Genomic DNA, 27,312 nt, shown 5'->3' on the forward strand with positions numbered 1-27,312 from the left:
AAGCCCCCATGACAGGGCCAGGCCAGCAGGGAGGGGAAGAGGAAGATGAAGACCTCACCGGCTCAGCTGTTTGCAAAACCACAGCTCCACACCTCCCGAGAGCCCCGTCCGCTTCACCAGGCTGCCGCCTGGAGGGGACAGCCGGCTGCAGGAGCTGCCCCAGCAGGGCTGGGACCCCTTGGCCCCAAGCCGAAATGAGGGGGCAGCCCCCTGCGAGCCTCCCCGCTGCCCACGGGCCATTGCGGCACAGCACGTGCCCCGGGGTTTGCTGCTCTGTCGGGAGCAAGGAGCGCATCTGCCTCTCTGGGGACTGGCCTCAGGCAAGTCAAGCCTAGTTCTGCTCCTTCTTGCTCCAGCAGCATCCCCAAAACCTCGGGTGCTCCCCAGCATCCTGACTGCCCTGAAGCATGCAGCGTGCGGTCTCGCTCAAACACAAACCCAAGCTTATTTAAAACTCAGAGGTCAGGGTCTCCAAACCAGAGCAAGAGCCCGGGCACAGCCCAGCTCGCTTCTGAGCAGGCACTCTTCAGATAAACTGGTTTCTCTCCTGTTAAGCCCAGATACGCACAAACCACTCAAACTAAAGCAAAACCATCTCCAGGCAGCTGGGCACTGGTTGGATCTGTTCCTAAAACCAGCTGAAATGAAACCATCCCACAAGCCCCTTGCAGAGGAAGGAAAGCCCGCAACCAGGCTGCGTCACAGCCCCGAACCACGCCAGCCCCCTGCTCCTGGTGTGGGGCTGAGAAACCCCCGGCTCACAACGGCCGTTGTGCTCGAGCCAGCCCCAGCTACAAGCCCTCCTCCTCTCCGTGCCTCCGGCAGCACCTCGCTGCAACAGGTTTTAAGGGTCTCACATTATGGGGGAAGGCAGGGAAGCAGCAGGAAAAGATGAGCGATTCTCATGTGCCACGCGTTCTGCTCCCAAAACGGGATCCTGTGTCCTCAAGCACCGTTAACGCCCTCTGCTCCTGCCCCAACGCAGCACGGCACCCAAAGGAGACCCCTGCGGATCTCCGGCCCGACGCTCGAGCCCACCTGCCTCCAAATCCCTCGAGAGCAGAATTGCAACTGCTGGAAATCACTCCTTCCCACTCCGCCCTCCAAACCCCTGCCAAAAAAAGCCCCAGCGCTGCCAGACGTCTGTTGGGAAGACTTACCCCGAAAGAGCCGGCGCGGGGCTGCCATGTCCGCGGAGCCGCCGCAGGCAGAGCCCAGCACCCTGTGCCGGGCGCCCCAGCCCCGCGCTCCTCCCACCGGCCCCGGTCCCTGCCCACTCCTGCCTGCCTTTGTTCGGGGGACTGCGGAGGAGTTCACTCTAAGGACAGGCAAAAGCAGTTAAAAGAAAGTTAGCGGGGTTTACGGAGTGGATTAAGTTTACCAGGGGATTTTACGGTGCGCTGCACGGGGAGCGCGGAGCAGCTCGGCGGCATCTCCTCTGGAGCAGGCTCCCAGGGAGCCTGGGCACAGCCTGAGAGCACCCAGGGCAATGGGAAGGGCAGGGAAAAACTCACCTAAGTGCCCTGTGCTCTTACCCACAGACGTTACCTCCTTAACACAAGCCCTTCTAAAGGCCAGGGTTGGGTTTAGCTGCACCCCTGCTTGCAGGGCTCCGTCCAAGCCCGCAGAGCAGCTCTGGAGCAGTTGTTTGCCCTCGAACAAAAGCCATCTCCACCCAATCCTGCGTGGCTCTGTTGTGGTGATACAGGGTATTTGTCTGGCACAGCCTTGGTCACTGTTTATTGTCTTGCTTTCCTTTATCTTCAGATCTCAAAGCGTTTTATAAATGTTAAACCTCAAAGCCTCTTCAGGGAACAAAACTGTTTCTAGCTATTGTACATATGGAGAGACTTGCCCAAAAATTAGGGCAGAGCTGGAAATGCAGCAGCGGAGACCAGAGCTGACACAGCCTCTCTTGGCACAATATAAAGCAACACAGATTATCCCTTAAATACCTGTGTGGACAGACACATCTCCAGCTATTAACCCACATGTTGTCGAGCCACCGCTTGGAACGAGCCCTTGGCCTGAAAGCCTCGCGCGCTGGAACACAAAAATCTTTACAACTGGCAATCCAAACCACAACGTCTCACTGAGCTTTCAGTTTTCTTGTTTGGGTCAAAAAGCACCAGTCGTACGGTTTCAACTTTTTAGAAAATTATTTAAAGAAAACAGAACAAAAAACCACAATGCTTTTAAAAATACGGAGCGTGCTGGGGGAGAAGCGCTGTTCTCTATTTTTGAGCTGACCCAGAAGGGCTGGCAGAGGCAGCACGTTGCGCGAGATGCTCGTGCTGGGCTTCTCCTGCCATGTGGCACACGTCCTGCTGTCACAGGGCCCAACTGCAGCCGTTTCACAGCGGGGAGCGTCAGGCCCAGCTCCCCGTCTTCTCACTCCCTTTCTTTTCCGTGCGGTTCAGTGGAAAGGAACCCGAGGAGCAGCAGGAAGCACAAATTCTGTGCCATCCAGGCTCAGCTCTCCCAGTGCTCCAGGGAAATGCTGCGGTGACAGGATGGGAATCGCACCAGTGCTATACTCAAGGGATCACTGCCCGGAGCATCCAGCTACGGGACAAAACCGAAACAGCCGGGCACGTGGGACAGGCAGGAGCCAGTGCAGGGGTGCCCAGGTTTGGGGAACAAGGGTTCAGAAACCTCAGCCTACCGAGGACGAGCAGAAGCGCGAGGCAGTCTCGCAGCAGCCTCCTCCTGGATTCTCCTCCAGCTCCAGTGCAACCCCAAACCGCCCTGCCTGGGCTGTAAAGGCTTTGGGATGAGCTCCTACAAATAGCAAGTTCAGCGCCTGGCCCAGAGGACCTCTGATTTCAGCTGCTACAAGAAATGTAGCTCTGGAGAGGACCCCAGAAGTTTGCTGTGAACGCATGGCTCTGACAGCGATTCTCCAAGGTGCCTCAATTCCCAGCCCTTCATAGAGCATCATCCCAGCCCTGAGCCCAGGACCGTATGCAACGCTCCTGGGTCTGACCCATACCTAGTGCTCTGCACAAAAAGAAACCTGGAAAAGCTGAAGGAGCTACGAAGAGCACACAAAAACCCTACAGGACAGAATTCAAGACCCATTTGCCAATCCAAGCTGCTCACATCCGAGCACCGTGACCATTTGGACAAGCTTCGTGCTTCTAGGCAGCTCCTGGAGAGCCAAAGCCAGAGCAACACCTCTGTACCATCCACCCCCAAATTCGGAGACAGGTCCATGGCCAGCCCCTTCCACTGCTCCCCTGGGGCCCTGCCCAGGAAGGCCCCGAGGGCTGCGAGGCAGCTCCTGCCGGCGGGGAGAGGACAAGCACGGTGCTCGCAGGCACCTCGGCTAGAAACAGCAGCTTAAAAATAAACGAGGGCTCAGTTTTGAGTTCTGAGCTAACAGAAACCGAGAGGACTTCTGCAGGATCTCTGCTGACCACAAGGCAGCCAGGACTTCTTCTTCAGCTGTTTCGCCCCCAGACTACTTCTGCAGGTCAGGGTTGCAGCCGCTCCTGCCTCGGGGCTGCCCCGTGCGTCACAGCCCAGGAGGCGACGAAGGAAAGGCGCCGGGCACAGCACTGCCAGGGCTCCTCAGGGCATCTTGCCCAGCCAGGAGGAGAATTGGACTAGAATGAATCCCCTTCCACCCTGGCTTCAAGGAAGAAGACCCAAAGAGCCCCTGGCTGCTTGGGTGAGGATCCGCTGCCGTTGGGCCCCTGTGGTTTCATGCACCCACGGAGGGGACACTGGGCGCTGCTCCCCAGGGAAGCTCGACCTGCAGCTCCTTCCGAAAGGGTCGGACGAGCAGAGTTCACCGAACCACCTACCCTGCCCTTGCTATCTATTTCACACACCTTCACCCGCAGATCGCCACGGAAGGGCTTAATTAAGGCCGCGATGACTGCTGAGCCTTGCAATATAGGCAGTGAATAAACTGCAGGCAGAGCAACAAAAAGGAGGAGGAAAGGAAGTAGGAGAGCTCCCAGATTTGGGGCAAAAACCAACATGCACACCCCCACTTTTTCCTTTCTCTCTGCATAAACACCCAACGGCCAAGGACTGGGTTACTCAGAGCCAGAAGAAACAGCGGTGCGACGCGGCACAAGGGGCAGCCCCAGCGTCTGCCACAAATTGCGCTGCGCAAATCGTGCCACTGCCACCGGGCAGGTGCGAGGACAGGAGCGTACGGCCCGCTTCTCCCACGTCCCTGGGGCTGAGTGCAGGGAAGTGGCTTTTGCCCCACGCAGCGGGCTCAGGGAAGATCCCTGCACTGCCCCAGCGAACACCTGGGGCAGGTGGGACTGGGACAAAGCAGCTGAGCTGAAGCGTTCCCCTGCCACCCCGCACTGGTGGCCTGGACCGGAGCAGCTCCGCACCCGAGTGGCACGGTGTCCCGAGGACAACCGCAGCACAAGGTCACAGCCTGCCTTTTATCCTGCACGCAGACAGCAGCTCGCGCTCCTGTTAACAGCACAGCCAGAGCCTCGCATCTGGGGACTCCTGCCTCGGTGCCAGCACCGGGGATGCTGGCTCCAGACCCAGCGAGCTCCCCAGATGTGCTGCAGACCTGCTAGAGCACATTCCTCCGCTTTTCCTAGGAAAACCCTGCTTTTAGGGTTAAAGCAACACCGGTAGTGGGATTGTCAGCGGCACAAATGCACAATCAGGAGGGGAAGATGTGGGGGGAAAGCATCCAACTGGCGAATATAATACTTGGAAGGAAAAGCAGATTTTTAAAAAAATAAAAAATGAGGGGGTGGTAAAAAAAATATCTCAGGAAGTCATCTAGTCATTCCTGCTCTTTGCTGAAACAATAGACTCGGGATGCTGGCTGAGTTATAAATAATCCTGCTGGCTACACAACACAAATACAAGATGGGAGCGGGGTAACTATCGCTCCATGGAAAGTGACTCACCACCTTCGTGCCGCAGACCCAAAGAAGGGCAAACACCGCGGCCCCGGGGCAGGCTCTGCCGCTGGGACCCCGGCGCTTTGGGAGCCCAAACCCACGTGGCCCTGAGCCGCGGGCGCCCTTCGTCGCGGCGAGGCTCTCAGCGAGCTGAAGCGCAGCGCGCGGGCTGGTGCCGAGGGCAAGAAAGGGCTCAAATTGGGGAAAATAATGGGAAGCCACCAACTCCGCAACATCCTTCTCTTTTTTAGAAAGGAAGTTGCCACTGCGAGATGACTTCGCTGGGCCGCTGGTGCCCGCTTCCCAAACCTCTCCTCCACCAGCTGGGAGCGAACATGCAGGCGAGCGGAGCCAACGCGCGCCGGCTCCTGCGGCACAGGGAGAGGCTCGTGCCTGGACAAACCCTGGGGAGGGGGAGGCACGCGAGGCTCCCTGCCCTGAACACACCCCTGGGGGACACACACAGCCCCTGCCATCTCTTGCTTCTACTAGGGAAGACCCAACTTTTTGGGGAGCCAGCGACAACCCTGCAGCTGCTCCGGGTCCATTGGTAACCCCGGGAGGGAGCACGCGGCGCCTGCAGCCTTGTACCAGGACCAGGGCGCTGCAGGCACGGCCACGGTAGCAGGGAGCTCTGGTGCCAAGAGTAACTGAGAAACAGAAAGATCTTCCCAACGAAGAGACTTGGATAATTTGGAAGTGACACAGATTCTCACTTAGGAAAAAAAAAAAAAAAAAAAAAAAAAAAGCAACTGTTCAAAAAGAGCTTCCTGACTTGTTATTCCATTACCCAAATCTGGAAATGTAATCATATTAGTTCAGCTGCATTAACACAACTAAAAAAAAAAAAAACACAACAAAAACCGTCTTAAAGATTGAACTGATCTGAGGGGCCAAGGGAAAGGAGAACAAAAGTCAGAGACCTGTGGCACCCACTCCTGCAGCCGGCCCATCACTCCTGCAGGCCTCCGAAGGCAGATCCACAGAGGATGTGAAATAATCAGGATATGAAATGATTTTTAAGGTTTTTTTTTTGCCAGGTAGGCGAGGTAAAGGTCACCGAGAGCCGTGTGAGCACACGCAGCTCAGCGATGTAGCGCTGAGCTGGCTGCGGAGCTGAGCTCGGTTCACACATACCTCGGAGGAGCAGAAAAATCAGCCCTTGGCCCAGCACGAAGCGTGCGAGCTCGGAGGGTCTGTGGACCCGCTGCCGGGGGCCTGGGCGCCCTCAGCTCTTCCCACAGCAGCGAGGTGGCAGCATGTGCTGCCCAAAGCTGCCGGAGAGATGGCGGCCACAGGGAAACGGTGGCCCAGGCTGGGAAAACGAAAATTCACCCAGCTTGGGAAAACGAAGTGAGGGAACACTCGGCAGCTCCGTGCACCACGCTCCTGCTGCAGAGACCAAGACGCCTCGGAGCCCACGCAGCCGAGCCCTTTACTTATGCTTATTTTTAAATAAAAGGTGCCTGTCGGTGCTGATGTCTTCTTTAGGTCAAGCAAGGAGATTGCAAAACCTACGAGGCTGAAGCAGCCGTGCCAGAAGCACTGGCAGCTTCGGTGCAGGCTCCTCTCCAGACCTGCCACCGAGAGGTCACTGCTCGGGACAACACCCATCCCTCTCCTTCGCTCAGCTGCAGCCTCTGCTCTCAGAAGATGCAGGAGCGAGCGCCCGGCCAGACACTTTTGCTTAAGGTTTTAGAGGAAAGGTGCGAACAGTTTGAACCACAGCACATGGAGGAATAAAGGCATCTCGCTTTCAATTTTTTTTTCTTTAAAAAAGAAAAAAACCCAAAGACATTTGATAGGGAGGCACATCCATCTTCCCACAGCTTCTCAGGCCATTCATCATTTGGATAAAATCCAGTTTCACATTGAAATTCAGCTGGACTTTCAAATGCAAATACGAGGAGAAGAGCAACATATGGTAGAGGTTAGTACGTATTTTTCCTAATTAAATGGCATACTGCTGTTTTGTATAACAATGTTAACGGGGCATTAACAAGCCTTTGGAGGAGAGACCACCTCACTTTCAAAAAAAATGCCTTAGAAAGCAGAAGGGGCCCAGGACCTCCCCGCTCTCCGAGGAGCGGTCACACGTTCACCACGGCAAGGACAGCTTTTGTCACGTGCCACGAGCCAACTGTCCCCCTGTGCCACCTGGGGAAGGAAAGGAGGTGATGGGCACCGCCAGCGTCCTCCGAGCCTTGTCCTGTCCTCGCGGGTCCTGCTGGAGCGTGGCTGGGTCCTGCTCCGGGCCAGGGACGTGATGGGTCATCCCCTGCGACCCTGCTGGATGCCACCAGGTCCGGGTGGCATGCAGCACCGTGACAGAGCCCATGACAGCTCCTGGAGGGGGAAAACTGCACCAAAGTCCTATTCCCAAGGGATGGAGGACGGGCAGAAGATGCTCTTTGAGGAGAGGAACGGCTCCGTGCCCAGCGGTGCCAGCCAAGCCTGGGGCCACCAGAGCCAAGTGCCACCACTGAAGGAGAGGCCACCGCTGGCTGGCAATGGTCTGTGCCCGCAGAGAGGACACAGGGCATGGCACGTGCCTTCCAAGAGGCTTCCTCCTGCTTAGGACTGGTCAGGGTTTTGTACAACAGCCCTTTGCCCTGCTTCGTATAAAATCCCACCCCCAAACATGCCGGGGGTTGGTGGAGGCTGCCCTTCCTGCCATCCCCAGCCGCTCTGGAACGGGGCCATTCATTTATTTTTGGTCCCTGTCTAACCAGGAAGGCTCCCCTGCTAGAAAAAGCTTGTGCCACATTAACTTCACCTCCCTCTTGCTCCTGACGCAATCTCTGGCTAAATTTAGAGAGAGCTGGTGCCTTCGGACACTTCGAGGCGGGGGTGTGCTGCTCTGGGTTAACAGGCAGATGGACAGCAGGTTTTTAGGTTTTTTTTTGCCCCACTCGCCTTGGAGCTGAGCTACCTGGAGAGATAATATAAAAATTCAAGGGAAAAAAGGCAGATGTCTGGGTATTCACCTCCCTTAGGGGTGAGGCAAGGTGATGTGATTCCTGTGAAGACATCCTCCCTCCAGAAACACTAGTCACGGCAGCAAGAGAGGCATCAACAAAACCATTAGGAAAATCCTCAAAAGCTGATTCATGAAACCTTTGTCCTTTTCCCCTTCTGATGTTTTTTCACGTGCTTCCACCCTGTGAGGTCACCCAGGTCAGACAAACCCAGAACCTGTACAAAAAACCTCCCCATCCTACCCCAAACCCAGGCTGCGCTGGGTTTAAAGCCGCAGAGAGCCCAAGGGCGCCGCGGGGCTGTGCGGAAGGCTGCAGGGGCCCGGTCCCACACCCCTGGGGGGGTCCCCAGGGCACGTTCCCCCACAAAGGGCACCGTGGGAAGCCCGGCGGTGCCGCAGCTGCCAGCTGCACGTTTCGGTGCCACGAGAGCGCCATGCCCCAGCTCGCCTCCAGTGATCTCCAACCCTCAGCGCCCGCCGTGCTCCCGGTCCCCTGTACAATTACGCATTCAGCACCACAATGTATTTCACACCGTATTTCATGCCTCATTTGGCAACAAAATTAATTAAACTTTAAGTCAACACTGAAGGAGTGCAGTACCTTTCTTCCCTCCGTGGCATATATAACTCAATTTGTTTAAGCTAATGCGCTAATCAAGACTTGCAAAATACTTGGGAACCTTCTGGCAGAAGGGCCTCCGAAACCCGCAGCGAGATGCTCTCCATGCTGGCTCTGCTTGGAGGTCTGGCAGGGCACAACCATCATTCAACAAGCCCCATTTCCCTAAAATTTAACCCTTCTCCCCAGAAACACTGCTCACAAACATACGCCTGCGTTCTGGCCTTCTGCTCGTGCAATGCGATGCCGGAGGGTCGGTGCCATCCTCACGCCCCAAACCCATCTACTCCGGGCATCTGCACGCACCCAGTGGGGTCGGTGGCCTGGGGATGCACCAGGGAAGCTGCAGCCCTCGGATGCTGCCCACGTCCCTCCTCCTCGCTGCCTGGGGACACGTGGGACAGCCAGCGGTCCTCCTCGGAGGCAGCTGGGAGCCTGCAGGCTGCCACCCCCTCGCCGTGCTCCGGGGATGTCTCAGCTATTTGGAGGCGCTGCGAGAGGGCAGGCTAATCCCAACCCACGCGGCTGGGAATCCGAGAGGCAGATGTGGGCAAACTTTTTGGCATAACTGAGACAGCTGCATCGGCCGGCACCAGCCCACCGCCCTGCTGCACGCCCCGGGACGGGGTGGCAGGCAGGCAGGGCGCGGGCGGGCAGGCGAACGCCTCCGCTACGGCACCCGGAGCCAGCAGAACGGGCCGAGCCGAGCGGCGAGGAACGAGCGCCAAGGCAGAAGAGGAACAGCTGCCAGCAGCCTGCGACCCGGGGCTTACCTGCGTCGCGACGCCTGCAGCACAGGGCAGAGGCACCGAGCCCGCCCCGAGAGCGCAGCGCGCTTTTCAGGCACGGCACGGCTCCTAGGGCAGGTTTCCAGCCCGCGGTTAGAGGATCATCCCGCATCAACCCCATCTATCAGGGGTCACCGTGCATCCCAGGAGGGCTTCGCCGGCCTGGGGAGTTCAGCCCATGGTCCTGTCCCATGCACACAGCCCAAAGCATGCAGGAAACACGTGCACAACCTCATTGCCCTGGCCCTGGAGGCAAACACTGCCTACTTCCAGCTGAAGTGGTAAGATCTTCATCACCTTCCCACTTGTGAAGATGTCGTAAACAGCATCATCAGAGTCTGCTCTTCTATTAGAACAAAGATGTCACCTTTAACAGTGATTTTGGATGCCAGTGAGCAGAGAAGATGCGTTTACAGCATCCTTCAGCCGAGTTACCGCAGTGCCTGACTAGGTATGAGGCCCTCCAGAGTAACAAAATGGCACCACGCATTACATCTGTCCCCTTAAGACACCCACTTGCTACCTCAAACTAAAAAAAAGGTTAACTCCAATCCAAGTGTAAGCGCACGTAACATTAACAATGGGGATGCAATAGCAGCGGCTGGTCACACGCGGGACACGTGCTGCAGCAGGCACCCTACCGAGCATGCAGAATTTGAAATTAGCAGCAGCGAGGTCCAGCAGAAACGCCTGCCAGACCTGCTGGGCCCCTTCCAAAGCCATCTCTCCCCTTTGGAAAGGGCACAACAAGCGTGGAAGGCTTCGAGCTGGGATGCTGAGCCAAAAGCGAGCTTTCTGCCTACTCCCACCGGCAGAACGCAACAGGAGCAGAGGATGGAGAAGCACCCAGGGGATGTAACAGCCAGGCACGGCCAGGTTAGGCACGTGCTTTTTCCCTCCTCAAATGCAGAAGTCCAAGTCTCAGCCCTGCAACAACGCACAATGCTCAAGCTGTGCTGCGTGAGCAGGATTGGAGGTGGGCTGGGGCAGAGCTGCTGCGTCCCAGCACCAAAGCCCAAGCGTGCTGCCCTCCACGAGATCATTTTTAATGAGGTCCTGGCCCTCGCCATCAAGACACCAGCAGCCTAAGCAGTGCAACAGCGCCGGGCACCACCTCCTTTTAATAAAAGGAAAGCAGGTGCTTGAGCTCGAAGGCAGAAGGCTCCCTCCTACCCCAGCTTCACGCCAGGTAAGGCACGTGATACTTCACATAAGATGCACTCCTCTCGCCACAACCCCTCGAGCAGGCACAGTTACACCAGGGCTGCGTTGCCTCATCTCGGGAAGGAAAAAGCTCTGCCGGCAGGAGATGGCTGCACCGCTCTAACTCTGCTGGCAAAGTTAAAGCTGTGTGCTTAAACAAGGTCTGTGTCAAATTTGCAGTTTCTAAACAAAAGCTGTCGCTTATCTCAGTACAGCTTTGGCTCTCTAGCACCTCCGACATTCCCCGTGCTCTTTCCTTGTTCAAAGTCTCAAATCCAGCCAGGAGGACCCTTCCTTGGGGTGGGAGATGGGCAGAAATACCCCTCCCCTGAAAACACGCACCCTTCCAGCCCCTGAAGTTGCAGGCACACAAAGAAGGGAGATTTCTCTGCCGTACCCGCAGCCACCGGCAGGACTCCTGAGCGCTGAGCTGCCCCTAGAGCATCGCTGCTGCCCCAGCACAACGCTCGCCCTCGGTGCTCTCCCCAGGTTCACTCCTTACGCACCCGCTGGAAACCTGCTCCAGCGGGATGCCCTCGCTCCCAGCCTTGCCCACTGTACAGAAAATTCAAGGCGAAAAAAAACATATTTGAAGAAAAGCAACAACAAACAGCTGCATGTCATCCTTGCCGCAATGGTGCAGGAGAAGCAGCTGCCATGGCAGGGCAGCCCCAGGAGCAGGGACGCGCGCTCCAGGACACAGGGACACGACTGGAGATGGAACTGGGGCGTTACGCAGGGTTGAGGGAGACAGGCGTGAAGATATGCCCCTGCATTTTGTTCCCCCACACTTGCTATTATTTCCTGCTCACCCAGCTACAGAAACGCCCCACTTTCGGGCCCTCCAAACCTTTCTTTCTGTTCTCGTTTCTCAAATCCTATTTTCCATATCCTCAACGTGACCCACCCCACGGACAAAACACCGAGGAGAAAGCAGGGAGTAGACCGGGAGCTTCCCCAAAGCAGCGAAAGAGAATAGAGCCGAGAGCCCTTCAAAGCACCCGGCTGCAGCACGTGGGAGCTGAACTCCGCTGAAAGCCCTGAAAACCCTCCAGGCTGTGGCACGGAGAGCCCGGGGGGGGTCCCCCCAGCACCCTCAGCACCCTCCTCCGCAAGAACGCAGCCCCAGGGCTCGCAGAGAAGCGAAGCCGGCCGCCTCCTTCCAGGCTTTGCAAGCTTGACTTGTCCACAGCAAGAGGTTTTTTTTTTTTTTTTTCTTCCTTCAAAAACGGCCAAAAAGTCATTTTAACTTCGAAAGACAAAGCCGTGGCAGCAGGCAGGCAAGCAAGCTTGCTGCTCTGACTTTTTGTTGTGGTGGCTCTCCGTTTAGTGACAGTTTCGCAAGCCTGTTGCACGGGCACGCACACGACCGCAACATAAACAAGCAGCCTGCAGTGCACGCTTTAATGGAAAGTGCCAGTTTTAAATATCAAGTCCCATATTGCGTACCTCATGTCTGCCTTCCATCACATATCAAAATAGCAAGCAAAGCCCATCACTCCCACTCCAGCATAAGCAAAACATGTGGGAACTCGAGGCAGTTAGTAGGAAAACGTGATACATCCTTACTAATAAAAGCTCCTCTTTTCCTCACTATGGCAAATAGCTGAAAACGCCATTCTGCAGCCTGAAACTCAATCGCTGACAGCACTGCGCCCAAAACGTGGTGCTCAGCTCCCCACAACCCCCCGAATTCGCCGCTTTTACCACCAGCATCCAGCCCCCCAGACCCGCCCTTCCACGCCGGGATCCTCCTGACACGCGGCTGCGTGCACACGCAGAATAATTAAATCTTCAAACAGCTAACCCACAGCCCCAATTAATGAGACAACCTCATCTTTCACAGAATTTATTACTCTCAGTGCTGTTGCCACAGGTATCCAAGTTTGAACGTTGTTTAAAGCAGGCTTTCAAAGGGGATAGAGACTCACCTACCTCCGGGGAGAATGCATTTGCTTTGTTCACTAGACTATAACTTAAAATTTGTTACATGCACCAGCTTGTAACTCTTTGAAAAACTCCCTGGTTAGCCGGCTTCAAATGTATTTTATGAACTTGCCCCGATCAAAGCAATTCCCTCAACAATGAGCCTCATCTCACAATCTCACTGGCAAAAAAGCACTGAACAAATTTTGGGGCTGGAAATCACAGCGCGGAGCGGGGGGGGAACTCTCCCCTCCAAACCCACCCAGGGGAGCTCAAGCACGGGAGCTCCCTTCAGCACAAAGCGAGAAGGAGAAGACATTTAACGGTGAATTCGGTTACTCAAAAGGAAAACAATTAAGGCTATTTTTTTTAGCAAAGATTTTATTTATTGTGAGCAGGAATCGTGTCGGCAGAAGGCAGCCTGGGCTCCTGTTCCGATAGGACACAACCCTGGCATCGCACATTTTGCTGATGCTTTGGGGAGAGGGCTACAGGCGCTGTATATTCGTTGTGGATGCAAAGCACTGCTGGTGAGCAGCTCCAGGAGATGTATTCTGCTCCAGGAGATGTATTACCTCGTGCAACCATTTGCCTCAGTTTCCCTTCCCTGCTCGGCAGAGCCCTGACGTGTTTGCTGCGGCAGCGGCACAGCTGGCACGCGCTGACCCCAAAAACTCAGCAGCCAAGAGGTGACAGCCCCGGCGCGGCCCCGCGGCGATGCCACGGCCCAGGAAGAGACAATGAAACTTCTTCGCCTCCCGCCACTCCTACTGTCTCAGCGTCAATTAAAACTGGTCATTTCCATGTGAAATCCAGTACGCGCGGTTTCCTGCTAGAGGCTCAGTTTAATTAAGCACGCTGGGAGAGCGCTCATTTCTGATCAGATTAGTCATCTACAAACTATGACATGGGGGCCGGAGGGGGGACAGAGGACCCGGCTTGAAATGTTTTGCTACTGCAAATAACAAACAGTTTGGCACGGGGATGACGAAACCACAGCCCTCTAGGAGCAGGACAATAGGCATGTGCTGAGTGCCCCGGCAGCAAACAGCGGGGCTCACGCTGGAAGCGCTGGTCGCAGCTCCAAGCCCCAGGAAGACCAACTTCCCCGCGGTGACCTATATGTGCTATAAATGCTGCAGACACGGTCCGCATGACGTAAGCTCCGTCCTAGTGGCAATTGTTGGGTTTTGCCTTGCCAAAAAAACGCAAAGCGGAGGTGCTGAATTGTCCATGCGGCGGGATAGCTAAACCAGTTCCTCCCTGGTGCATTTAAGGACAGAAATGAGGGAAACAGTGGCAGAGCTTAAAATAAAACCAGGAGACAAATATAAAAGCAAAGAGATCTCAAAGCTGGAGGGCTTGCATTAACACTTTGAATTTTCCTGGCTTCGGAGAGCGAACTGGGTCCCCCCTCGCGAGGAGGCCACCCACGCACACGCCAGCATCCCAGCCAGGGGCGGCCAAGGCAGTCATTAATGGGGATTTGAAGAGGATTTCAATTTGGGGCAGTTTTATCACCGCAGTTTTCTAGTAGCACTGTTTCGAATTACCGCACTACCTTATTTACCAGCCGGACTTTGGAAGCGAGAACCTTATCCTGGCAAATGGGGCATTTTGGCTGGGAGTCAGCAGGGTCCCTGCCCGGCTCCTTCCACCTCCAGCTTCCCCTGGGCAGCAGAGAGCCTCGAGCCGAACGCTCCTCTGGAGGGGAAAAAAATAAGAGCTCCGCCTTGCCCCAGGATCTCCCTGAGGAGGAGGGAGATGAAGAGTGGGAGGCCACGAATTCGTATTTCCAAGGGTGGGCAGAAGCACAAAACATAAATGCTTCTGGCGCAGAAGGCGTCAGTTTATTATCTCGGGGTTATTGCAATAACCAGGTATTGATGTTGCAGTGCGCACTGCTGAGCCAAGACTTGAGCGAACTGGCGCTTGGTTCCTCCTTCCAAGGAGAGGGATGGCAGCGGAGAGGAAACAGCACTATTTCACCAGGGGCATGGGACCCCAGCTGAACACAAGCGTTTGAAAACCACGAGGCACGCTGAAGATGAAACCCAGGCCTTGCTGTGTGGCAAGCAGATTTAAGGAGCTAATCTCCAGGTCCAGATTACCGATGGCTGCAAGGCGCTCTGCTCCCTCAGCAAGTCCAGGTCCCTGAATCCAAGGGCCATCTGCTCTTCACCTCCAACCAAGCAGCGCTGGTGACAAGTTGCCGTCGAGTTCTGAGCTGGCTGCCTGGCTATGCCTTTGAGGATGAACTAGCCTCTGATGGTACCTTGCTGTCGATTAGTAGATTTAGCTTAACCACCATCCACAAACTATGAAGACCACTGTCCAGGACCCTCTGTAGACAGCCTGGATCCTTCTAGCAGATGCACTGCACCCCTGTACACTGCACACCTTAGTGGAATCTTATTGCAGTTATTCACCCAGCAAAAATCCATCTTCAAACACCCAGAACCAGAAGAAGTCACAAATGTGAAGAGGAATTGAAATGTGTCCCTCTCACTCTCCAAAGGTGAGGCTGAGGAGCTAACGCTGCTGGTGGAGCAAAAGGTTTCCCCTAAACCAAGCCTCAAGCTGCATTTGAAACACAGGCTGCCCGTCTGCAGGACAAAAGAGCTGCCCCAGAGCCCCAAAACCAGGACAGCAGCGATTGTGCAACTGCTGTTGTATAATATCAGTCCTCTGTTTTTATGAACTACTCACAGCCAGGCTCAAAAAGCAGCAGCCCAGAGGAAGGGTGGTGTCAACATTACCTTTCACTCACCCGAAAGAAGAGAGAGGGGAAGAAAAAAAAAAAGAAAAGATTTTGCATCGTTTTGGCTGCTGCCCAGCCAGGCAGAGGGGGTCCGGTCACCGCGCTGGCTGCACCAGCACAGCCTTGCTTGCAGCCTCTCCTCGCTGGCCGGCTCTGCAAGCCAAGCCAGCCTCCAAGCAGGAAACAAATTAATGGGAGCTTGCTCCAGTGCTATTCTCTCACTAGCGTGTAGCATGTCTTCGGTGGATTATTTTAACAGCAGAAGTCGCAGGCACATTCATACACAGGAATGCTCGCTGGGGAGATCAGCTTCCATCTGGGTTAACCCGAGAGTTTCTGCCCTTGAATTTCCTCCCTTTTCTCCAGCACCCACTCAACAGCTTACCTCCCTGTAAAAATGTTTGCTCAAAAACATCTTGACAAGCAGCTAAACAGTTCCACATTCCCCTGGCCCCAAAGAGCAGGAGCAGAGCAGAGCAGAGCACTCTTCTTGCACGTTGCTTTCACAGGAGCTCCCAAGAGCTACCCCTTCTCCGCCACCACCCAGAAATCCCACCCTGCTCCCTGTGGCTGGGCACAGGCATTGCCCTTTCCCCAGACAGCTCGACTCGAGCCGGCGCAGGAAGGTCAAGTTTTAACCATCCCCAAAGCAGCAGCATGTTTCGGCAAGAAGGGCAAATTAAGCGAACTTCCTGCACGCCAGGGGCTGCAGCGAGCCCTGCGCAGAGCACAGCTTCCCCGGGCATCAAAAGCCTGGCACGGCACCGCGCCGTCCGCCCGGCCTGGGAATTCTCCGCTTCAGCCTCAGATGAATCCACACCGTGCTTCCAAAACCAGACATCTAAAAGCTACGTGCCCTTCAGAGCCTGCTGTTGCAGCCAGAGCAGCAGCCCGCTCCTCCCGCAGACGCCCTGCTCCAAAACCCCTTCAATGCAGGCATCCTTGTACCCTCGCCAGCGGGGACGGGGCCGCACGGCTCTGCTCTGCCCCCCAGCAGCCCCAAACCTCGTGCACGGCTCCAGCCGCCCTCGCTGCCCATCTCCCTGCTGCCAGGAGGGCTTTGCGAAGGCACCTGTGGGAACAGAGAGATCCCACCCGTGGCAGGGAGCTGCTGGGGGGCTGAATGGAGCAGACACCCACATTGCACCGGAGTCTCCCTTCGGGCAGCCGAGCCCCAGGAATTCACCACCAAGGAAGCGTCTCCTCAGTGACGTACAGAAAAAGTCTTCCAGGGTACAGTGCACGACCTCCAGCTCCGGTAGCAGCTTCCCAACCAGCGACAGACCAGAAAGAGCAGCTCTGCCTGCCCAGAGACACGCGGAGCAACAAGGAGAGCATCCGACAAACCAGCAGCAGACAACCACCAGAAAAACACACAACACACAAAACTACCGAAACCGCTCCGGTTGGGTCTCTGGTAGCAAACACACATCTATTGCAAGAGACTTTATGTTGTTAAATAACAAAAAAAATTAAGATGACAATACCTGATCCTCCAAACTGAGTGCTTGCTAGGGTCGTGGGTCTGTTTTTTCCATTAGCCACTGGCAGGGGAAACATCTAGAAAAACAAGGAGATGAGAGGGAAGGGAAGAGAAGAGAGATTTCAGTATGTTAGTTCTGCTGTGCTGCTGCAAAGGGGAGTCGTGTTGGGCAGGCAGGGGGAGGAAGGGGGAAGAGAAGCACTTTACTGATGCAAAAAACTTTCCTCTCCTCGCGTCCCTGCTACATAGATCAGCTGCAGGAGGGACGGGAGAGCAGCGCAGCTGTGCACTAATATACACACGCATTCCTACGTGCATAAACTTCTCCTGTGTACACAGCGTGTCTGGTTCCTTAGGTGCAGTTGAAAGCCATCCAAGACGCATCGCTGCTGCGGTCAAAACCAACAGTTTCTGCCCCAGCCTAATCACCAAGGCCCAGCCGGGAGGGTGCCCCTGGAGCCGTGCCGAACGCCTGACTCCATTCACAAAAAGCTCCCAGGCCAGCGACAGCACCCGGCAGAGCTCACTTCATCCCTCGGCCCCTAGCGCGGTCCAGGTCTCGCCCCGTGCCCAAGGCGGACGCGGGCTGCCCTCCGGCCACCCAGCAGCCCCATGCCAGCTCCCAACCCTGGTCCCTGGGGGCTCCAGCAGCACCACGAGTGAACGCAGCCCATGGGCTGGCAGAAGCCGTGCCAAGTTCAAAGGTATTTAACTCACGATGAGCAACGTTCACGTATTTTGCAAAGTCAGTAACGTTGGCTACTCGTTTGCTACACTGCTGTGGCCGCAGCACCACAGCTCGCCAGGGAGCTTCCTCAAAAACACTGCGTACCTCGTCAGTGAACCTGGGTAAATATTTTTAATGTAAGTTGGGAGGGCTTCAGAAGCTGTTATTTAAAAATTTATATGCACCTGCGTGCAGCAGAAAACTAATTCTTCTCCACACAAATGGAGCTCCAGCCAATAAAACAACTGGTGGGAAAACGCTTAGTGAATTAACATTTTAATATCCTTTTACTACTCAAGATACTTTTACCACCAAGTCATTTGAATTTTTATTATTTTTAGCTTTGCAATGTCTGAGTAACTCAAAAGTTTAATGCTTTGAAGATTAAACAATGTAATGGCACAAGAGCCTACAGAAACGCAGCGTTTCGTGCCCTGACATAGCTGATGTCTGGCTGTGGTCAGAAACATTCCTTTGTACAGAACCGTCTGCCCAGCTTTGTTTTTACAAACGCTGGGGAGAAAAAAAAGAAAAACACAGTTAAATGTGGTAGAGATGCAAAGAGAGCAGTTAAGAAACCAACTGCCATTCAAAAAAGAACTCAAATTTGGGATCATATATATTTATGAACGCGCACATTTGAGCGGTACAGAAGCACACGCCATTTAAATAAAGGCGTAAGCAGCGTTTAAGTGCGCGTGTGGACAACCGGCGGCAGGCCTGCAGGCACCTGCCTCCCCGTGGCTTTGCCCCGCCGCCAGCACCCCGCTCCCTGGGGGCTCAGCCCCTGCTGGGGGCCCCCCCTGCAGCCCCGGGGGCTCAGCCCCGCACCCAGGGGGCTGGCGGCCCCACCATCGAACAGGCCTTGTTTCCTCAGGAAGTCGGGCTAGAAAACAAAAACAAACCCTGACGACACCGAAGGCTTACAGCCTACCTTCCTCTCAGTGCTCTGGTTTGTTTTTGTCAGCGCTGTTTTCTGCAAAGATCCCTGAAATGACTAAAAATGGAATTTGCACAGCTGACCCGGCCCGGCCCCGCTCATATGCCCTCCCGTTGAGGTAGGGAAGACGACCAAGGGGTCCGAGACCCCTTTTTCCAGGCAGCGAGAGGCAGTTCTGCCCACGTGAGCACGGGGCGCCGCGGTCCTGAGCAGCAAAACCAAACCCCAAAAGCTCCCCTGCCTCCTTTTCGTGAGGTTTTCTGCTTCCTACGCGCTGATGCCGAAAACCCCGAGGTCGGAGCGGCAAGCACCAACGGAGAAAATGAGCAGCCCTGTTCCATTGTGCACCGAGCGCCTTCTCCTCCTGCACAGAGGTGTCCCCCCCACGCGGCACGGCAATCCCCAGCACGCCCCCGCGGGGATGCCCTCGCCACCGCGCCGCCACCGCCGCGAGGTTTCAGACTGATGCAACCCTTCCTGCGCTCCCTCCCGGAGGGATCCGCGACCAAGCGGGGTGCCCCAGGTCACCCCGTGCCTCGAGGCAGGCTCCGAGCGCCTTTATCGCTCGCCGGCTCCAGGAAGCGTTTCAGTTTTTTGGTGGTTTTCTTTTTTTATTTTATTTTATTTTTTTTTTTGCTGCCAAGTTGTTTTTCCACCGTGGCGCAGGCTGGTGCGCGGCCGCATCGAGGAGCTGGGTGCAAGGCATACACGAGGCACTCGCTGGCGTGTGTCACTCACAGCCAAAGTTCACCCACCCACTGCGAATTTCCTTTCTGCTTCGAAACGCAGCTTTAAAAATAAACTTCGAGGGGAGAGGAAGGACGACACCGGACCGGGGCTGGCACGCACCAGAGGGACCCAGGCGCAGCCTCCGAGGAGCTGTAATTGGGTCATTACTCGTCCTTTGTTGGATTTGAATAACGTAGATTTAAGTGGTTATGTAAAATCCCCCATCTTAAGTCTCTGTATATAGTTTCTCAAGTCATGTCTCCGGCCTCCCTGACAGCTGACAACAATGCCCGTGTATCCTCGCAGCTCTAACTCCCCCCACCAAAGGATTTATTCCCCCTCCACTTCTCCCGGATTAAAAGATGCAAACCCAGAGCACGGCGAGCTCCAAACACCCGCGTTCGCTGCTGGGGAATTACAGCTGAGAGACCCCACGCTCTCGGCAGCGAACTTGTAAGCAAGAGAGGGAATTTGCCAAACACAAGTAACAACATCAAGCAGCATTTCATTTATTGGGCATTTCCACCAGTGCATCAGTGTTTTCAAATTAAAGAGCTGTTTTCACTTCCCCCGCTCCTCCACCTTATGAACTCCAGGCTGAACCAACCTCAGGCCTGAACTCAAAACCTGAAATCTATTTTGCAGAGTGGAAAGCATCCAGCTGTTAATTCGGGGAGAAGAGGGAATTCGACTCAATAAACGTTGCCAGCAGGACATTTCATACGTGTTCATTTAAGGCAGACCTTCCTGACTACGGCCCCAAACGTCCACCACGGCGTAAAGCAAACTTCACAACCTCTTCGCTTGAAACAAAAGCGAGAGTTTTATCATGGAAATGCAGGCGCTGTGCCTTGGCCAGAGCAGGGCACTCGGCGCCGCTTCGGCAGCATCCAGCACTTCAGGAGCCGCAGGAGCAGAGGCAGAAGGAGCTGCTCAAGCCCTGCTGGCTGTGAACAGTTCGGTTTTCACCCTTATTTCAGAGGCTGGATGGCGAGGGCCAGCAGGCAGCAAGCGCCATCACTTGCCGAGGAAGCAGCCCTAGGTGACTGCTCAAGCCTCTGCCCACCCTGCAACTTCTCACCGAGTTAGAAACCCGCCCTGACAACCGGCATCCCCGCAGCATATGGTTAATACTCTGCTAATAATCATGGCTGTTAACAGTATTTCACTTCTGCCAGAGACCCAGGCTGGCACGCAGCCGCCTGCCTCTCTCCGGCTTGGCAGGCGAGCACCGCGGCACGGATGAGCCCCCAGCCCCGTCCATGAGCAAGGCAGAGCCCCGTGCCTGGGCACCCGCCCCCACAGCCCGGCCAGGGACCTGGGACATGCCCGTGCCTCCCCAGGACACGCAAACACCAGCAGCAGGGCACAGATGTGGTCCAGGGTGGCTGCACCGAGCATCTCGCGATGCACGTGTGGGCAACGCCCGGGCGCAGCTCGCACCGCACGTGCCCGCAAACCCCAGCCTGGCACAAAGTCACGCACCAAAACGAAGGGCTGCTAAAGAGGTGGAAGCCGGCAACGCGAAGCAATAGGCAGGATGCTTTCTCGAAAGCTCTCCTCCGGATTTGCAAGCCTGTTCTGGACTATTGCCAGGGAGCCGTGGTGAAAGAAAGCTTACAAATTACCTGCACTTTGGGGCAATTATAAAAGGCAATTTGTTCCGAGGTAGAGGTAAGCGCTCTGCCGCGCACACCCCAGAGCAGCAATCCGAATACAGAGCCGCGCGTTTGGCTCCAGCTCGCTCAGAAGCACGTTGCTTCGGTTTTCACCCTCACTGTCAAATTACACTGGCAGAAAGCTTCGGGTGAGTGCTTCACAGCTCAGCAGCTACCCGACGTATTTGTTTATTAAAGAAGGCACACGTCTTTCTTTTCAGGACTCTAAGACCCATGTACAGCCTCTCGCACAACCCTTTTACTGACTCCACAAACCCACGCCTCGCCATGCAAACTCACCAGGGCCAGATATTAAAATCCACCCAAAAGACAGCACAAAGCTGGACCACGGGCTACAGGGGCTGAACATTCCCTAGGAAAACGGAACCGAAACACTGATCTGAAGCAAACGCCTCCAGCCTCTCTGAATCTCTCCAGTCTTCCCTCCTTCCACTCTCTTCTAGAGAGGATTATTGGGCTCCACTCCTGCTTATTCCAAAAAAAAACATATAAATACACTTGAGAGTGAGCTTTGTGGCCAAAAATCCTGCATCCCAACGACACAAGTACAGAAACCCACAGCGCAGTCTCCCTGACACCCCCACGTTTTGCACAAGCCTGCGACGCCAGGGTGCCCAGCTCCCAGCGAGGAAGCTTTCCATTTCCACTTCCCATCCTCCAGGAGAGATGCTAATATCCCTTTATGCAAACTCAGGAGAAGGGTGTGCATGTGTGGAGAGACGAGGGCTTGTGAAACAGATCTGGCTCAAACCCAGCCTGCATCGGAGCCCATCGGCCAACTTATCCCGGAGGGAATGTCTTCGAATCACTTGCTGGCAAATGACATTTGCAGGCCCTGATCCTGCAAGCAGCCGCCCCCGGTGCCGCTGCTGAATGCATAAGCCTCAGACGAGCGCAGAACAAATTCTGGTCATTCCCCAGGTTTACATCAGCGTAGGAGAGCTGGAACTGAACCCAAATCCATCCCTTGGCTGCAGATTAATCTCCAAGGACAGAAATATTCATATACAGAGGGAACAGGTCAGGACCCCTCCAGGGAATACAGCTCTCAGCATGCAACTGAGTGCGGATGGGTTGCCAATTTTGAAAATAAGGGCTTGCGTTTTTTTAAAGCTCTGAATGGTGAGTGGGATTTGATTTTCTTCCTCAGAGACCAAGTAAAGCAGGAGCTGGCGCAGCCCCGACCTGGGAGCAGGCTACGGACCGCTGACTGAGGCTCAGCCCAAAACCTGGCACTGCCTGGTGTACGGGCTGGCGAGCCCCGGGACGCCTGCTGAACAGCAGGACCTCGAGGATGAGAGCAGAATAACCGCACACCGCTCCCCAGCGAACCTGGATGTCGTCCTATTTTTAAAGGTATGCTTTAACCCAGTCCCACGACCAACGGTAAAACATCCTGCTGTTAATTTAACAGAGCCAGCCTCCCGACAGAAGCCCAGAACTAGGAGAAATGGACTTGTCCTTCTGCAGGAGGCTTGATCTTACATGGGACAGAGGCACCACCACCAAAGCTCCCCAGCACGGAGCCCAGCAGGGACAGGTAAAGCCCCAGCTGTACAAAAAGGTTTATTTCCCACTGCTAAACCTCAGTGCTTGGCTGCAGAAAAGCTGCCAGGCTTCAGCACTTTCCACGGGCGTAACAGCTACAAGGACAGCAGGCGCCCCCCGTTTTGCCACCTTTTTCCCCGCTTTACTCTTCTCCCCTCCTCCCTAAGGGGCAAGAAAATCTACTCGGGGGCCATCCCACAGCCACAGCAGCGGCACCCATGGTTATTCCTCCTCGAGGAGCTGTTTTCTCTATCTTCGCAGTGTGTTTGCTTATCTTAAAAGCAAGACGCACGCTCCAAGCCCCGTGAGGGTGCAGCACACGACAGAGGAACCAAACAAAGTTATTTTCTTTTGAACACGAGCTCTCCCCTCCGCAAGTCGCTTGCCAGCCCCAGCGTGGCAGAGGCTTGACGTGCTCGGTGTGGCACATCGCTGACTGCAGACGGCAGCACAGGCGGCTGTGCTGGGGACTAACCCACGCTCTGCTGCGGCTACCAGGGACTTCTCTTCCCTCTGAGCTGCGCACATCCTTCGGGGGGAACTCTTAGGTTCTGTTTCTTTGAAAACGAACAGCCCCTAAAGGCAGCTAAAAGGTTTCCAGTAGAGCAGAGCGTGGGGAACGCGAGTGCCTAACTCCTGCAAAAATAATGTGCTGGAGAGCTTGGACAAATTTCAAACCGAGATAGAATAACCTGTGGGAGCAAAAGTTTAATAGTCTGGATCTGGGGAGAGGAAAAAAGCCTGATTAATCAGCTACTGAAGTTACATCTTTGCGTTAGCTTTGTATCCATGGCTTCAAAAACAGTTACCTGGCCCTTTCACCACCAGCATTTAAACAGCCTACACACAAGTATGTTATGTTTCCCCAGAATTTCCCATCCAAAAAAAAAAAAAACCAGCAAAACCCACCAACCCCCCCACCTCTCTGTACTCCCTGCGAGGAAACAATATACATCGAGGGGAAGGGGGGGGGGGGGGGGGGGGGGGAAGGAGGGGCAGCAGCTTCGCTTTAACTTGAAAATAAACAAGTTGCAGCACATGTGCATGCACACAAACACGGCACATCTGAAACCCATCACGGCCAATTTCCAGGCTCCCATTTCCTCCCCCGTGCAGCTCCGAAGCCCCGGGCCCTTCACCGCCCCCCGGCCGCTCGCTCACCATACTGAAGTCCAGCAGGTCACTGAGCTCTTTGTCTGTCCCAACTGCAGCCATTCTCTGCTGCTGCTGCTGATTCATACTCCCACAGACTCAACAGTGGCAGTCCTAGAGAAAGCAAGGGGGGGGGGGGGAGGGGAAGGAGATATTTTAATGACTAGAGCAAACTACCCACCCCACTGATGAATATTAAAAAAAAAAAAAAAAAAAACACAGCGAGAGGAGAGAGAAAGGGGGAAGGAGAAAAAGAAAAACCCAGCCGAGCGCTCTGCCCGGCCGGGCTGGGAGCACAGGCAGAGCCCTCACATCGCACCCAGGGGCAGGAACAAGCGCGCTATTGACCAGACACACTTGGATGTTGGTTTTTTGCTGCCAATTCCACTAGTTCGGGCCAATTCTGTTCCTGGCGTGCGGCGAATGAAGGGGGGGAAAAAAAAAAAAAAAAAGAGTCAACTCATTTATCAAAGGGTTCAGGCAAGTTATCACTCGGGCGCTTGTCTGGCTCGGCTCGCCCCCTCGCCTTCCCCCACGCTCGCTCCCTGCAGGAGGCTCGCTCTTGTCCTTGCCTAGTTTTGTTTAAAAAACGAGAGAAGAAAAAAAAAAAAAAGTCTGATCTTATGCCTCTTTCCTTGAGGTTGCTGAGCACCTGCAGCTGCTTTTTCGGGGCTGAGCGTGGGGATGCCCAGCGCCTGCAAGAGGAGCAGTGAGAACTGCCCCCCTCCTCTCCCAGAAGGGCCTGAAGAAAATAAAATTTAAAAAAAAGCCTTATTTTTGGAGGGTACTGCAAAAATAAAGCTCTTCAGGCAACCTGGCAAGATAGGTAAATATTATTCTTCCTAATTTTACGGATTTTTTTTTTTTTAAAGGGAGATTGATCTTTTTGGCCAACTCACTATGATAGAAAAACATTTCTTTGGGAGGGAGGAAGAGAGGCCTGGGAGGAGATAAAAGATCCCTTTTTTTTTCCTCTCTTTTTTTTTTTTTTTTAGGAACTCATTCATGGTTATAAAGGGCAGCTGGCCAATAAATTTAACTCATTAATCATAAGGTTAAAAAAAAAAAAAAAGACGACAACTGCATGCGATCCAAACTGTTTGTAAGCTGCGCCGGCTCAGCCACCACATTTCAATAAAGTTTAAAAATACAAAATATACCGAAATCTGCCCAGCATGTAAAAACCTTCCACCGCTATAAAAAAAAAAAGAACAGCCCGGGGATTTTTATTTTTTGTTTTTAAAAAAAAAAAAAAAGAGTTTAAGTGTCACCAGTGCATCTGGACATTATTTTTAAAGCGCCTTCACCCACCCACAGCCCCGCTCCCGGCTGTGACGGGAGGGGGTGCGGGCAGGGAGCCCCCTTCTGGGGGTCCTTTGGGTGCTGGGGGGGGGGGGGCAGCACCTCGGGACCCCCCCATTTCCACCACACGAAGCCCCCTGAGGCAACCCACGCCCCTCGTGACGCTCCGGGACAACTTTAACAACTCGCGGCCCAGGGTTCAGCCAGGGCCTTTTTTTTTTTGTTTTTTAAATTAATATTCTTTTCGCCTCTTTTTTTTTAAAAAAAGAGCTCTGTTTTTAACTTAAAAGTTGAAAGGGCCGCCGGGCCCTGCCCTCCCCCGGGCTCCATCCGCCCGGCGGCAGCACAAAGGCCGGGGACAGGCTGACCCCGCGGGACGGGGGGCCCGGGGGGGGTCCCGGGGGAGCCCCGAGGCCGCTTCCCCGCTCCCCCCGGGCCCCCCCCAGCCTGGACAAAGGCTGCCAAGGCCCGGCCCGGCTCCGTGCCCCCCTCCCGGCCGGACCGGGCCCCTGCAGCCGCCGCTCGGCGAGGCCGGGCTCCGGAGGGAGGCCGGGGTGGGGGAGGTGGGGGGGGGTGAAGCGGCCTCTGCCCCCCCCCTCCCCAAAACCCCCTCGCATCGCCCCGGGACGGCCCCGAGCTGCCCCAACGCCGCCCGGGGGGGGGCTGCCCAGCCCCTTCGTGCCCCCCCCCAAACCGTGGAGCCCCCCCGGGGCGGGGTGGAGGCCGAGGTGCCCCCCCCCATTTTAACACCCCCCCCACACACACACACCGGCCTCCCGCTAACGGGGGGGGGGGCTCAGAGCGGGCCGCCCCCTCCCCGTGCCCCCCCCGCGAAACTTTCACAACGATGGGGGGGGAACAGCGACCCCCCCACCCCAACCCCCGGAGGGGCCCGGCCTCAACTTCGCAGCCGCTGCGGCCGGGAGCGGGGCAAGGGAACGGGGCCGCCCCCCCGCAGAGAGCCGGGACATCCCCCCCCCCCCAGCGAGGAAGGGCCGCGGGAAGGCGGGGGGGGGGGTCCCGGTACCTGCAGCCCCCCCGCTCCCCCCCCCCACAGCCCCGGTAAAGTTCGCGGAGCGTCGGGGACAAAAGAGCCGGGCCGGGGGGCGCCGGGCACGGACCCCTCCCGAGCGCCCCCCCCCCCCCCAGTTCCCGGCCCCCCCGGGGGTCCCGCCCCGCCCCCGGCTGCTCGGGGGCTGCCCCGCGACCTCCCGCGGGAGGACGGGCGGGACCCCCCCTTATCAACCCCCCCCCCCCCTTATCTCCCCGCTACCCCCGCCTCGCTATTATTATTATTATTATCTTTTTTTTTTTTTTTTTTTTTTTTTTTTTACCTGTTCCGGGGCACAACCGCGCCCCCGGTGCGTGCGCGGAGGGGCGGCGGGCGGGGAGGGGTGGGGGGGGGGGGGAAGAAGGGAAGCGCATGAAGCTCCCCCGGGCACGGAGGCGGCGGCCCCGGCCCGGCCTGGAAGCGGCCGCGGCGCCCTGTGCCGGCGGGCGGCCCCGGCCCCTATTGTTCTGGCGCCGCCGGCGGGCACGGCGCAGCGAAGCGGCAGCGCCTGGCTCCGGCCCGGGCGGCGCGTGCGCCCCGCGCCCCCCGCCCCCGGGGTTTGGCCGGGCCCCAGCGCCGCCGCCTCCCCCCCCCCTCCCCCTCCCCCTCGCCTCCGTTGAGCCACGCCCACTCTTCGCCAGGCGCCTCCCATTCGCTGTATCCCTCCGCCGCGCCTCGGCGGGGAGGAGCTGGCTGCCGCCGCGGCGCGGTGAGCGCCGAGCTGAAGGCGCGGTGGGGGGAAGGGGGGGAAGGGGGGAGCGGGGCGGGGTGAGGGAGGGCCGCCGTGAGGAGGGGAGGGACTATGTTTTGTGGCGGAGGGATATGGATGTGGATTGTGTTACGCCGCGCGCCGCCGGCATATGGACTGATAAGGCCGCGCGGCGCTGTCCAATGGAAAGGGCGCGCAGCTCGAGTGGCGGGAGGCGTGGCCAATCGGAACGCGCGCTGCCGCGGGGCCCGCCCACCAAGCGGGGAGGCGGGGCGCTGCGCGGGCAGGGGGCGGGCGTTGGTTCGCGTCGCCGCCCGCAGCTCCCCCGGCGGCCGCGGGGGCCCCCGACGGGGCGGGCGGGCAGAAAAGAGCCCGGCCGGGGGCGGGGGTGGCCCGCGGGCACGGGGGGGACCGGGGGGTGCCGCGGCCTGGCCCGGGCCTTGGGGGACGCCTGGAGGGGAGCGGGGCCAGGCCTCCGGGCAGCCGCCCGGCAGCAGCTCCGTGCCAAAGCCTCGCCTCGACGGCCCCGAGGGGGTTGCGCTCCCCCAGGCCCCGGGGGCGGGGGGGGCCCACGGGCAGCCCCGGCGTGGAAACCCGGGCACGAAGCTGCCCCAGGCGGTGCAAGACAAGCCCGGGGCTCGTCTGCGTGCAGGGCCCGCCACGGCAGCGGGGGGCGACAGGCGTGGGTGCTGCAAAGCCCCCGACACCCCTGGGTGCTGCGGCCCCGTCCCCCCGGGGGGCAGCAGCTCGGGCTCTGCGCCAGCGCCGCTCACCTGCAGCCAGGGCTCCGGGCAGGTGCCTCCGCGTGCCTTTTGCCAGCCTT

At 56.6% G+C, this 27,312-nt stretch overlaps 1 protein-coding gene across 14 annotated transcripts in view; it reads right to left on the reverse strand.

The window, feature by feature from the left end:
- TCF3 (transcription factor 3) overlaps window positions 1-26,326 on the reverse strand; it is a 73,801-nt gene extending 47,475 nt beyond the window's left edge. For 3 of the 14 annotated variants that reach the window (XM_035569674.2, XM_035569667.2, XM_035569673.2), the window contains exons 1-3: window positions 26,064-26,312; window positions 23,437-23,541; window positions 16,657-16,729 (exon numbers count right to left, since the gene is read on the reverse strand). In XM_035569674.2, the coding sequence (XP_035425567.1) occupies window positions 16,657-16,729; window positions 23,437-23,514 (151 nt within the window). In that variant the 5' untranslated portion in view covers window positions 23,515-23,541; window positions 26,064-26,312. Of the gene's footprint in view, window positions 1-16,656; window positions 16,730-23,436; window positions 23,542-26,063 lie in introns of all 14 variants that reach the window. The other 11 variants (XM_035569666.2, XM_035569668.2, XM_035569672.2 and 8 more) reach the window with 10 other exon arrangements.
- Window positions 26,327-27,312: the final 986 nt, after the last annotated feature.

Source organism: Cygnus atratus, chromosome 26, assembly GCF_013377495.2.
Source record: "Cygnus atratus isolate AKBS03 ecotype Queensland, Australia chromosome 26, CAtr_DNAZoo_HiC_assembly, whole genome shotgun sequence".
Taxonomy (NCBI): Eukaryota; Metazoa; Chordata; class Aves; order Anseriformes; family Anatidae; genus Cygnus; species Cygnus atratus.